At 45.1% G+C, this 13006-nt stretch overlaps 1 protein-coding gene across 2 annotated transcripts in view; it reads left to right on the forward strand.

Annotated features, from left to right (window-relative positions):
- The window catches only part of LOC142585090 (ubiquitin carboxyl-terminal hydrolase 15-like), a 67846-nt gene that overhangs the window by 11449 nt on the left and 43391 nt on the right, over positions 1 to 13006 (forward strand). The window contains exons 6-10 of one of the 2 annotated variants that reach the window (XM_075695598.1): positions 823 to 878; positions 992 to 1057; positions 3123 to 3267; positions 6282 to 6455; positions 11945 to 12103. In XM_075695598.1, the coding sequence (XP_075551713.1) occupies positions 823 to 878; positions 992 to 1057; positions 3123 to 3267; positions 6282 to 6455; positions 11945 to 12103 (600 nt within the window). Of the gene's footprint in view, positions 1 to 822; positions 879 to 988; positions 1058 to 3122; positions 3268 to 6281; positions 6456 to 11944; positions 12104 to 13006 lie in introns of both variants that reach the window. The other variant, XM_075695597.1, reaches the window with a different exon arrangement.

A 13006-nucleotide genomic window follows, 5' to 3' on the forward strand; every position in this document is an offset into this window, starting at 1 on the left:
TAGGCAAGGAGAAAGAAAATAAATCTGCATGTTGAGCAGGGCATTTGGAAGAGTTTAGGAGGGGACTTCTGATTGTACTGTCATGTTACAGCCTGGCATCATTCTCTCTTTAGAGTCATGCTGTTTGCATAGCTGTCTATGTCGCCCTTTCGAGAGGGCAATTTTGCCCGAAGAGGAGAGTCTTTGCTTGGGTGGAGAGACGGCATTGTCATGCTGAAGCATTGAATGCTTTGTGTGTTCCACGTGATGCAGGGGCTGATCTAGGGTAGCGTCAAGAGAGACAGAATGGGGAGGTGTGTAATAAAAAATAATGAAGGGGAGAGGGGACCCACTTCATGCTCAATTTTGTCAGCGCAGGATGAAAATAGAAAAGGCAGAGCATTGAGCAGACTGCAAATAGAGTTTCTCAAAGTCTCTTTAGCAGCTAATCCTATCAGCAACTGCTTCTTTTTTCCGTGCTGTCCAATTGTGGCTCAGTGGTGAAGGGTAATTACACCATTTATGGAATTCGACACAATCCAGGAGTTTCTGGGGACTGGCTTCATAATGGTACGTATTCTTTTAAAAAAATATTTTTTGCCAGAAGTCCTTGGGTAGATACAAGCAGTTTTCTCAAGCACCATAATCCAGCGCATTCTTAAATTAGGATAGCAGTAGTGGCTGGCTCTGTGTGCTCTTGGGATGATGTGAGCCTAGCAATTCCTGTCCTTCATTGCTTCTGAAATCTTAGAACAGTCTTTGTGCCTTGTTTGTGGCTGACAGTGTGGCCTCTTAATGGCACATCGTACTGTAATCCAGAGTCCTATCTCTGTCATGTCCTAGATTCTCCTCCTGGAGGAACGGAATGATGATGGCACGTGGCCAAGGCAAGTGAAAAGGTAAGTGAAAGGCCTCATTCTTTGCTTTTGTTCCTTCATCTTTCCTTTCTTTCTTTCTTGTATCATCGTATTCACAGTGAAGTCTCTCAAACATGCTATTTTTCTTGCAGCAGCAAGTCCCCTTACACAAACAGCAGAGGATCGGAACATAAAACATATGGGGCACCAGGCAACACAATGTATGTTGCTAATGTGTTAAAGCATGTTGTAATGGAATGGTAGAATATTTAGGTCTTTTGTGTTGTGAGCATGTCCTTAGTTTGCGCACTTGTGAACACTTGCAGATAGTTGGGAGATACAGTGACTCTCAAGTTTTTTGGGCCCGTAGGACACTGGGAAAACGGACAGTTTGAACAAAGTGTAGTTTCAGACTCAATTTCTTTTTTAGTCCTGGCCAACAAAAACTACCATGGACAGCCTGCGCTATGGTGGAGCTTAAAGGCTTGCTATCATAGAAGTTCAGGATTGAACGTGGTGTTAGATAACTTTTTGAGATATTGTTGCTGGCACATGGCATATTGATGGTTGAGGCGTACCAATACAGTTTCAGAATGGAGGTACACTTTGATGTCAATTCTATCAGAATTGCCTTAGACCTATCAGCCAGGCTAAACTTGGAGCACTGAAAAACTGCTCTACCACAAAAAAAAGAAGAAAAAGAATAATGGAACTGTCTTTTGAATAGTGATACCTGCAATATGGTATGGTTAGACATTGTCCGAGAAAATTGAGCAAACTACTATTGTGTTACTTATAATTCTTTTTGGTCAACATTATATACATTGGCTTTACCGAGCACATGGCAGTGCTCTGTAAGGTTTGAATAATGTGTGTGAATCCGGAAAATTAGTCACCTACTGCATTTATGCTACCACAGTCAGCGAGTTTGAGGACTGACGATTATACTGTGCAGTTGTGCGCATTTAATTCACAAGTGTACTTGTTAAAAGGATGGCATTACTCAATTGGGTTGCAAGAAAACCATGTAATTGGCTCATAGCAGGTGGATGCAGGCACAATAGTACATTTTACTCGGAGGCAGCTAAGTGTCAACGACGGAGAAGGTCCTGGCAACATGGGAGCAGTGCACGAAAATTCACTGTTGTGTCAGTTTATATATATTGTCGTTGAGACCTTATGCACGGTTTAGCTAGTCTTTGTCAACATTCAACATAGCTGCGTTCTCGCATAGCTCTCACAACATAGCTGCGTGTCATGTAAGCATTTTGTGTGCCATGATGTGCATGCTCTGTCACCACCTGGGGCATTGAATGTTCTGACATTTTAATGTGCATCTTGTGAAAATCTGACATTTTATTAGTGTTGACCAGCTAATGCCACATGCCATTGTCCTAAGAGTGTTGTCACTGTTGTTTGATCCTGCAACTTACATGATTGGTTTTTAGTGACTTCTGTGCTTTTAGTGACAAGGGGAGTGTCAAACCAAAAAACAGATGCAATGTGTAATAAGGTGGAATGACTATGCAAATCAGCATTGAAGAGCAGAAAACATGTTAGTGAGCAACATAGAACTTTCCACTTTTTTTTTTTTTTTGCTGATGGTTCTGGTCACTCGCCTGACAGATGCGATAAGTTCTTTGTTGTCTTGCTGTCAAATACTTCTCATCTGATGTTTAATGCTGCGGGGACACACATCTTTATTGATGCTAGTCTTTGTCATTTGTGTTAATGGTGCAGAGGATCTCTCAATTTTTTTGAACATTAGGAGCAGGAATTTCTCAAGTGCATCTTATTCAGTGCTCAAGTTGTGCCTGAGCAACCTTTACCACAAGTGCACTTAATCATGCGCCAAGGTATTATTGTTCCGTCTACCCTGAGCCAATGAATTGCTGCCCCTAATAAGCAGTGTCAAAATATTGGAATAATTTGCTAAGACCAAGTGTTCATATGATAATGTGTCTAAAATGGTGTGCAATGAGAATACATGGTCCCATGAAATGTTTGCGAGACAATAGTTTTCACTAATAATTAAGGGGTGGGTCATCTCAAAAACCAAATTTGTCGGCATTGCCGCAAGTTTGAGTGGTTGCACGCACCTATAACAGAGCTGCAGAGGCGTTTGAGCTTTGTTTGATTTTTTACATGAAGTTTTCGATGCAGGGTGGGGTAAGCATGCCAAGTGTTAACACACACGCATTCGCCAACACAGCTGTGTTAGTGTTTTCAGAGAGGCTAACATCTCGTGTTTTTTCTTTTACTCCTTTTTCTTCCCTGCCCATGCAGTGCGACGAGGAGTTACAGTGCTGTAAGTAGCTCGTACAGCAGCTACAGCAGCAGTTACAACTACGACCTTCAGGGGGGCAACACGCCAGGGCTCTGTGGTCTTGGTAACCTCGGCAACACCTGCTTCATGAATGCAGCCTTGCAGGTAATTACCGTAAACTATTGAAACGGAAATGGGAAAGTGTAAAGTAAAATCTGTCTATAAGGTACTTGATAGTGTGAAGCGTTCTTATATACTATGTACTCGATTTCATACTGAACAGGCAAAGTCACAAACGATATCTCAGTACAGTAAAACCTCGTTAATATGTAGTCAGCTGAGAACGATGTTTAGGTGCATGCTAAACAATGTACGAATTAACCGCCAGTCCCTGTTTAGAAGCTACTTAGTGGCCGGAAAAGAACTACGCCATGATGCTCTCAAACACACACACTCGGACAGGCTTTATTTGTGGGTAGGCAGCACGAAATCGGCGACCTTCACTTGCCGTCATGATGGCCTTTCCGCAACATCTTCGAACTTGGTAAGGCCACGAGCGAGTTTGTCCACGAGGCCCCGCTTCTCTGCTAAAGCTTGCAGGACACTCAAATCACGTGCCATGTCAGATAATGAAGGGCCGTCGTCCACTTCTGCATCGTCATTCGTCCATCTTCAGTGTCACTACCCGTGAACTCCGCACATGTAACAACGTTGACTTCTCTATAACATAAACACGACATGGCACAGCAAAGACCATTGAACACCACAACACGACTGCAAACACACTGGCGGAATGAAGAAAAAGAATCGTGTAGGAATTTCTTTTGTAGTTGTCTAAGTATGTGTAAGCACTGTGCCACTTGCTCATCTCCAAGCAGCCTGGTATCATTATCAATGTTATGGAACTCCATCTGTCCATTACAAACTAGACTCAAGCGACAGCACTGCCGTGACACGAACTGGTGCGCACAGTGACGCAAGGTGCATTGATAACGGAAGCAAAGTACTGCAGGTGGCGGCGCCCGGTGCGCTGATGACGTTCCGATCACTATAAGCCGTTATCCCTCATTAGTGACTTATCCATCCACGTCAAACCATTATGAACTGTGACCAACGTACACAGGTGCTGCCTGTGTATATGGCACGGCCACATGGACCGTATCTTGAAAACGACCTGTGATGCAGACAGATTACTGACTGCTAATAGCTCTGCGCGCTGAAGAGAGATGCACGAGCCCACATCTTGAAAGTGATCTGCGAAAGGGGCAGGGTGCGGCTTGTGCCTAGAGCTCTACGAGCACTGTGTTCTTGCTGCCTCGTTCGTGTTGAAGTGACAGGCAGCATAATGGTACAGTCGCTCGCTGCTGCGGGCTTTATTGCGAAAGTGATCGTCTTACGGGATGGACGGATGAAGGGACATTTTTCTCATTAGGTAAGCATAGAAATGCCTATGCGTTTAAAAAAAAATGTGCTTCTGCGCAGTTACTACTGGATTGGATTGGGTTCGACGGTGACAGTGAATTCGCACCCCTACCGGCAGCTTCTTCGCGTTACCGGAAGCAAATCTCGAAGGCCACACTTTAGTGCACTGCAGACGGCAACAGCTGTATGAGGTGGAACTACGTCATGGTGGCCAAGTTTAAACATCGCTTTCGCTGGCGGCTGTCATGCGGGTGTCACAACTCGAGAGTCGAACGTCTGCGCACATGAGATTGTGCCGATTTTGTGCCTGTGCGTGTAGAACAAGAAAGAACATGGTTAGCACTAATTGTTTGGTGGGCACTGAACGACTACGGCTTAAGTGGTCGGCCAGTGCGTTGCGTTCAACAGGGGCTGGGTGGGGGAATCTTCGCGACACTTCGTGAATCTTCGCTGAAGCGGCAGATTTGAAGACTGAGAAATGTGCTTTCCAACGAGACCAAGATGGCGGCGCTCGGTCGTGCCGTTCCGGAGATATTGTGGCGTGAAAAACGCTGTTCTTTCTTGATTTCCGCGAGATTTTTCACGACCTTGGCTGATAAAACAAATTTTTTAGAGCACTTCTAAGTAGTTTACAGTGATGATATTTGGGTATCAGATAGAAAAAGAGTTATAGAAACTGAAAACGTTATTTTCAAAAAATCGAATTTTTGGCCATTTCTCGCGATGTAAAACCTGCTTCCCCCCTTAAGTGGGTACGTATTAACGAGGTTTGACTGTAGTGCAGTCAGTGCATCTTTCATTCTGTGTGCTTTGCAGCATAGTTGTTATTGATCTCCAACTCTTTCTGCTTAGCAACAACTACAAATATAGCAACTAAAGCTTTTGGACATTAAATCGCATGTTATTTGTGCACTTTCGTACTTCCGGTATGCAACAGGCTATGTTTTGATGCAGCGGTGCGCCGTGGCTGTTGGTTGCAGAAGCGTGTTGCTCCGCTTGTTTGGTGGTAAACAACTTCAGATCTGCGGTGTCTTACTATTGCTAATTGCCATATTTTGCGATATACATGTATGGGAATTATTGTTACGCTAAGTTGCTTGAAGTGCATACAGTAGAATCTCGCTCATACAATTTGGGAAAACTGTGAGAAAAAATGTACTAACTGGGAAAACGTACGATCAGAAGGGACTAAAGAAATTTGAGACTCAACTTTTGTTGACATCTGCGTAATGCGGAGCGTCGCGCAGATCGTTGCAGCACGAGACGCCGACGCGCGCCGTGCTGGTGGTGCTTCGGCGGCCCAAGACTCGATTTGTTGTTTTCCTATAGTGAGACGTTTTAAGAGGGCGACAGGAAACTGAAGCGAAATTGAGCTGGTGGGCGACGCTGGCTGCTGCTGAAGCGAAAGGTGATGCCCACACCATGCCGCCTGCAGCAGGGAACGGCAGCACATTTTGATTATCGCCTACTAAAAGCGTGCAGTATGCTACCAATGGCACTACACACCATGCGCTGTAAGAGATAGGTGAAGATGCTTATCGCAGTAGGTTTGGCGGTGATAGCTGTGAATGTGGCGTGCAACAACCAGAGCGGAGATTTGCTGGCACCTGAATATGTGAGAGGGGTGGCTATATACTGTTATCAGTTATGCACACCTGGGGCCTTTTCTTGTTCACATGTTCCTGTTACTCTTCCTTCAGAAAAGCATTTGCCTGAGTTTTTGTTTTTCCCTCATTTTTTTTTTTTTTCATACGCAGTGCATGAGCAACACCCCCCCTCTCACCGAGTACTTCACGACGGACCGGTACCTGTCGGAGCTGAATGACAGCAACCCACTGGGCATGCGAGGCGAGATCGCCAAGTCCTATGCCGATCTCGTCAAGGTCATGTGGTCTGGAAACTGTTCCAGTGTCATACCCAGGCCCTTCAAGGTGATGTCACAAACACGCACATGCAGCATTGTCAGTTGCTTAACCTGCTACCGTGTTGATGGCCACAGCAACAGCATGTCCTCGTACCTGCTGCTCTAGCTTAGTGGTTATGAAATTTCGCTGCTGAGTTCGATCCCGGCCATAGTGGCCACATATTGATGGGGGCAAAGCGTAAAAATGCTCATGTAGGTAGATTTACGTGCATGTTAAAAGAACCCAGGTGGTCAAAATTAATCTCAGTCCCCCGCTAGGGTATGTCTCATGGTCAGATCATAGTTTTGGCATGAAAAACCCCAGAATTCTTTTAATTATCGAGCTCTCGTCTGCACAATGTGCCACCCCTACAGTCACGAAAAGGTCCTTTAAATTTCTCTGATGCTGAGCCGAATCGAACCCATCACAAGGGTTCTTCAAAGGCAGCAACCTGATGCATTAGCAAGCTGTGCAACAAATGCACTGGTCATGTGCCGCTTTTCAATGAACTCCTTTTACGCCAACTCTTTAGTGAGCTGCGTCACGAAACTGGGCATGCACAGCTCTTCAATGACCCTCTTGCCAACTTGGGTCACTGAGTATGTGCCACTGAGTGTGGGGCAAGCGAGGGAACAATTCTAAACCTTTGACGGCACCGCCACGCCATGTTTGTCGTGTCGAGAGGCCACACGTGGGCTTTTCGGCAGTGCCACTAGATGGCGCAGCATATCCAGAAAGAAGCACTCGAGAGGAGCCTGGTTCTCAGTGTTCACACGCACCGGTGTGCTGTTCATTTCGGAGGCCACGTGCAGGCTTCATGGCAGGAGTGCTAGATGGTGCCATGCTCTTAGGGAAGCGGGGAAGAGGAGTCTTGCTGCAGTTACATGCCTCATACCTAACTCGTTTTGATGGTGGCAATAGGCTTTGCAGTATTGATTCAATGCTAATGCATTACCATCAACAGGCATCGTGAGATGAGTTCTGCCACATTTTTTTTTTTTCCTCAGCTAGCAAAGATGCTTCTAGTTGAGAATGTTCCTCGCCTATATAAGTTCAGTGACCAGTAATTGTTTTGTTAAGTATTGCCCAATCACGGTTTGTAAAATGATAATGGTCTGTTGCTTTCACTCACAGTAGTGCATCATGTGTTATATATTGTGTGAAAGATGACCATGAGATATGCTAAACCTTGTTATTTTTTGTAATCAATCCTGTATTTTGTTCTGTAACCATTCTTTTCTTGTTGCTTGTATACTTCCTTATTATACGCTGTTGTTGCTTTTAGATGTTAACTACAATAACTGTTCTTGTACAGGAGGTCCCGATACAGTCTTTGACTATGGGACCTCCTTCTGCATACTAAGTACTTGTAATGGGACCCAACTTCTAATAATAAATTTTTTATTCTGATTCTGAAAGAAACAGGGAAAAAGCAATTGTAATTGTACTGGGTATTTGGCGTAACTTTAGCCAAGAATTAGAAAGAAAAAAAAGAAGCTGTAAGCCACAGCTGGGTGAAAGTAACGACATATTATTTGCCGTCATGTGGCAGTCTTCAAGGTATTTTTATACAGTAGAACCCCGTTGACACGTTTTCAAAGGGACCATGGAGAAACTTGCCAGCTGAGAAAATGTAACCGTGAGAAAGGCTGCAAATTGCCACAGCACGACGTCGGAAAGTCCGAGTGGCTGCCACTGCAGTTATTAGATGTCTCGGTGCTCATACTGTCACTAGCAACGGCACATACGCGTGTGTTTTATTAAGGGACATGTACGGTGTTCCATGACAGTGGCCCCTACCGCAGTATTGTGTGTACGCTTCGCCACATAACACGGTTCTACTGTGCTGAAGCTGAATAAAGAGAACCGACAATTGTGAAGTGGCAAATAAGGCCCTGTACCTGGCAGAATTGGCCCAGTGTGCATGGTTCCCGGTAGATTTTAACCGATTTGCACCTTTTCAGATGCTTCAACTATTCTGTGCACGTTTTCTCCCAATGTTTGTGCAGTGCCTGGCCTGTGCAACTTTGTTCGTTGTTGCAAACTTGGGTTGCTTGTTGCTTGCTGCTTACTGCAAAGAATTGGTTGCTTGTTGCAACATGCAAGAGCCAATTTCTCCCTGCACTGTTATATTTATGTGGCGGCCACTTTCAAATGCAGTGTAAGGTGTGGGAAAATTACAGAATGGTGCTGTATCAAATGGGAATATAATACAGTGGAATCTTGGTGCTATGAATCTCAAGGGGTGGCGAAAATATTAGTATCAGCTGAAAATTTGTGTCTGCAGAAAACGAGAATAGTCGCAGTTTCGCCTGAAAAGTGAAGCAACGGATGCGATACCAAATTAGTAGATAGCTATACGGAGTAAGGATAGTAGTTTTATCAGCCATATAAACTTGCAAACATTCGCTTACTAACTAAATTAAAGGAGTACTGACACAAATTTTCGATCTTATTTTCTGCTGCAGTAATTAGCTAATGACCCTCTAATCGCTGCACGAAACAGCATTGGCTTCAGTGCGTGGCAGGTAATTATTTGGGGTCTTGTTTGTAGCGACCAGTCTAAGTTTCAATTTGAAGAGCAACGAGATTGGCCAAAGAACGAATTAAACGCAGCTGGACATGTGATCGCACAAAACTGCAACTTACGCACGCCAGCGCGAGAACTTTGTCTTGCTAATTTGTCTGCTACGCCTGCACATGCCTTGCAATTGGATTGGACAAACTTTATTAAAAATCCTGCTTAGTGATGTCTTCACAATCATCGTCGTCCTTGTTTTCGTTGTCCAGCGGCGACTATTTCCTGCTTGCGGTAGTCGCCGCCGAATTAGACATGGCCAACCACATTTGATTTGATTCACTACAAAGCAGTGACTCGGAAAGTACGACTAACGACGGCTATCAATATGCATACGGACCAGCAGAAGTAGTATTCATTGAGGGTACTTTGGGAATGAAGCATATTCCGGAGCAGGACACAAGGCGAGGTAAAAGTCGACACAGCATCAGGCTTGGGGGTACGTAGTCTTGGTGGAAGATCATTGGACTGCTCTAAGCTCAGCCAGTTTTGTTTATACCAGGCACGCTCGAAATGAAACGAGCAAATCTGGCTGCTTTTCAGCGGGGTCCATTCTAAGCATCCAGCGATGTGCACGAACTCGGACCTCTTCTGCCGCTTATCGACGCCAAGCAAGCCAAGCGAGCTTGTGACAACTCGCTAGCCGTCGGATCCAAGGCCGATAGCCCTTGAGACCCATCCGCAGTTGGTAATAGAGCATCTATATTTGTTGGTACAATCAACGTCTGCACATTTATGTCGCTCATAAGTGACAATACAATTAGTCTTCCGGACACCATTAATAGCGATAAGAAAACACGTTAGCCAGGCAAGCCGCTTCGCAGAGAAGATTGCAGCGGTGGCTGCACTGACTGCTTGCGAGTCAAAATCACACCAACGATTTACTATATTGCGCAACATTTTATAACATGCTCACTTTCGAGGTCACTTTATGAGTTATTTCGTGTCAAACAAATATTAGCCGATTTTTGTACCTCCGTCAGTGGCGAAAAAGTCAACGCGACGACCAGGACGATCAGAGTGGCATGAAACTTGCTCGCAGGGCCGTCCTTGATGGCAGCAAAAACTCGTGACGTAGCGTTTTCTCGCTTGTTTACATTCCTTTCTTGTAGATGTCTCAAGGTACTTCATGTTGCAGTTGGCTGCCCGCACATACTTTAAAATTGATTCTAACTATAGTCTCAGCTGTATTCGCTATTGATATTTTGCAGACGATGCGTGTGTGTCCACATATATTGATCTCGCACGTTAACTTGACTTCTAAATTTTGTGTCAGTACTCCTTTAACAAGCACGGTGCCAAGCGTACACAGGTAAACATGAACACCTCTCGCTTGACAACCGCAGAAACTAGCTGTCAGAACGCTGGAGTGAGGAATCGCGGCACCAGCAGCAAGTGAATTGACCTCCATGCATCTGTCACTTCAAAGCGAACGAAACTCGAAAGCATAGCGCATACGAAGCTACTGGCGCTATGAGCACTCTGCAAACATTGCAGATCGCTTTCAAGATATGGCATCTGCACGGCCGAGCCGTAACAGCAGCTGCCGGAGAATGACCCCTCCCCCCCCCACCTCCCCTCGCAGTTGCCCCATACCTCGCGTGCAGCAGGAGAAAGCGCGCTTTTGCTCGGCCATCTCGCTGGCACGTGAGAATGAACCGCATTCGCCGGCTCACGCTCGTGCGCTTTCGCTCGCACATACAGCATAGGGCACTCGACGACGATTTTATCGCTGTTGGACTTTATATGGGAAATAAAAGATGGGAGGGCTCAGGGAGAACGAACAGGCATAGAGGGGGTGAAAGGTTCTGTTGTTCGGAGCAGCACCTCGCCCACTGCTATTGTAAACATGCCAAGAGGAGGACACCGTTGGGGGGTGGGGACTGATTGCTTTCGAGCCTGCACGCATCCACGACCGCAACGAAAATCCCGACCCGTCTGGTGTCCGGCCCCTGTTGCTGTCAGCTGCTCGCTCCTCGCGTGTTCATATCACTGAATCAGAGTGATAAATTTGTAAAGATCATCCGAATTTTTTTACAATATACATAATGCACTAAGGCATGAAAAAGCATTGTGTGTGAATTCAGTATTCAGAATAGAACATAAAATCTGGGTTGCGAAGGTTGGAGTTTTAGCTGCAAGTCTGTCATACTTGCCTGGAAAAGCTTATCCTTGTGCATACTTTGACTCGACAGATATATTAAGGCAGACATTATCGCAAGGGTTGCGTATCATTTGCACCGGAGTGAGAAATGTGTACAGATCATCCGAATTTTTTACGTTGTGCACAATGCACTTTGGCTGGGAAATTTTGAAAATTCATATTGCTACGAAATTCGTATCAGCCGAATTCGTATCACCGAAATTCCACTGTACATAGTAGTCAATGGGATTTAGGTCAGGACCACGAAAACACAACATAGCAGCCAGGAAAACTTAACAGCAAGGAGCGTATCAATAGGGTTCCACTGTCTTCCACTTAATTAGTTGATTAACTGCAATGAATTATGAAAGTTCTTTTAATATTCACTTTAGGCCCAAGTGGGTTTCATTATGTTCTACAGGGAGTGCAGAAATGCTTGGTCCACTTTCTTCTGACGTACCTTCTGTATGGTGCTTTCTTCCTGCAAAATGGGTATATTTTTCAAAACATGTGACGATGCTCATGCACTATCAAATTGTAGTGCTCTCAATCATGTTTCGCGCCAAGAGAATTGAAGGACAAGAGAGGATGGCAGAGGTGGTGGTATGGTGAAATTCTGAAATTTGCAGGTGTGGGATGGAGCCATTTCATGCAAGACAAGGGTAATTAGAAATCGTTGAGAGGGAGTTCCGTCCTGCATTGGACATAAAATGGGATGATGATGACAGTATCTTAAAATGAGCGAAGAATGATCATATGCACAGTTTTTTGAGTGGATAGGGGCACATCTTGCAGATGGCGGTGGGCCGGTTCGCACCACAGTTCTCTGGCTTCCAGCAGCAGGACTGCCAGGAGCTGATGGCCTTTCTTCTGGATGGCCTTCATGAAGACCTCAACAGGGTCATCAACAAACCTTACATCGAGCTCAAGGACAATGATGGACGGCCTGACGAGGTGTGCTATGTGAATGCTTGGCACAACCAAATTCTGAAAGCCATGCATCATTTGTGTTGGATTTCCTTGAAGTAGTGCTTCATAAGAGGGGCTTGTCTCTAAGGCATGAAAAAGCAATGTGTGTGAACTTCAGTATTCAGAATAGAAAATAAAATCTGGGTTGTGAAGGTTGGAGTTTTAGCTGCAGGTCTGTAATACTTGCCTGGAAAAGCTTATCCTTGTACTTTAACTCAACAGATGTATTAAGGCAGACATTACCGCAAGGGTTGTGTGTATAGTTTGGAATATAGTCGACTCTCGTTACAATGGACCCTGATCCGAAGTCCGTAATATTCTAAACGCCCTACTTCTGAAACTTTTGTCGCAATGTCTAACAACTTTATTGCAAAGGGTGAGTGATGAACTTCCAAAGTTAAAAAACGAACAAACGAACAGTTTCACCCGAAAGGCGAAGCATTGATTGCCATAGCAAATTAAGCAAGATAAGTGCGGCCGCAGCAACGTGAGAGTTCACCTTCGTGCTATATATAGCTTCAACATGAACTAAACGTCGAAAGCACAACACATATGAAGCTACCAGCTCTGGGTGCACTTTGTCCACATCGCAGATTGCTTTCAAGATACAGCACCCGTGTGGGTGCACACTTTGTCCACATCGCAGATCGCTTTGAAGATACGGTGCCCACATGAGCGCGGACTTAACTAGCGGTATAGGTCAGTGCTACGTGAGTCCTGAGGCAGACACAAGCGGTTCATAGAGCATGATTGTGCGTTAGAACACGGTAAAAAATGCCATACTTTTATTTTCTGTGCGCGTGACTGCACGATGCAGGAACATGCAGACAAAATGGAAGTGCACCTCTCTTGCTGCAGTGTGAAAACAAGAACACGCAGACATTCGGT

This window comes from Dermacentor variabilis, chromosome 6, assembly GCF_050947875.1.
Source record: "Dermacentor variabilis isolate Ectoservices chromosome 6, ASM5094787v1, whole genome shotgun sequence".
Classification (NCBI taxonomy): Eukaryota; Metazoa; Arthropoda; class Arachnida; order Ixodida; family Ixodidae; genus Dermacentor; species Dermacentor variabilis.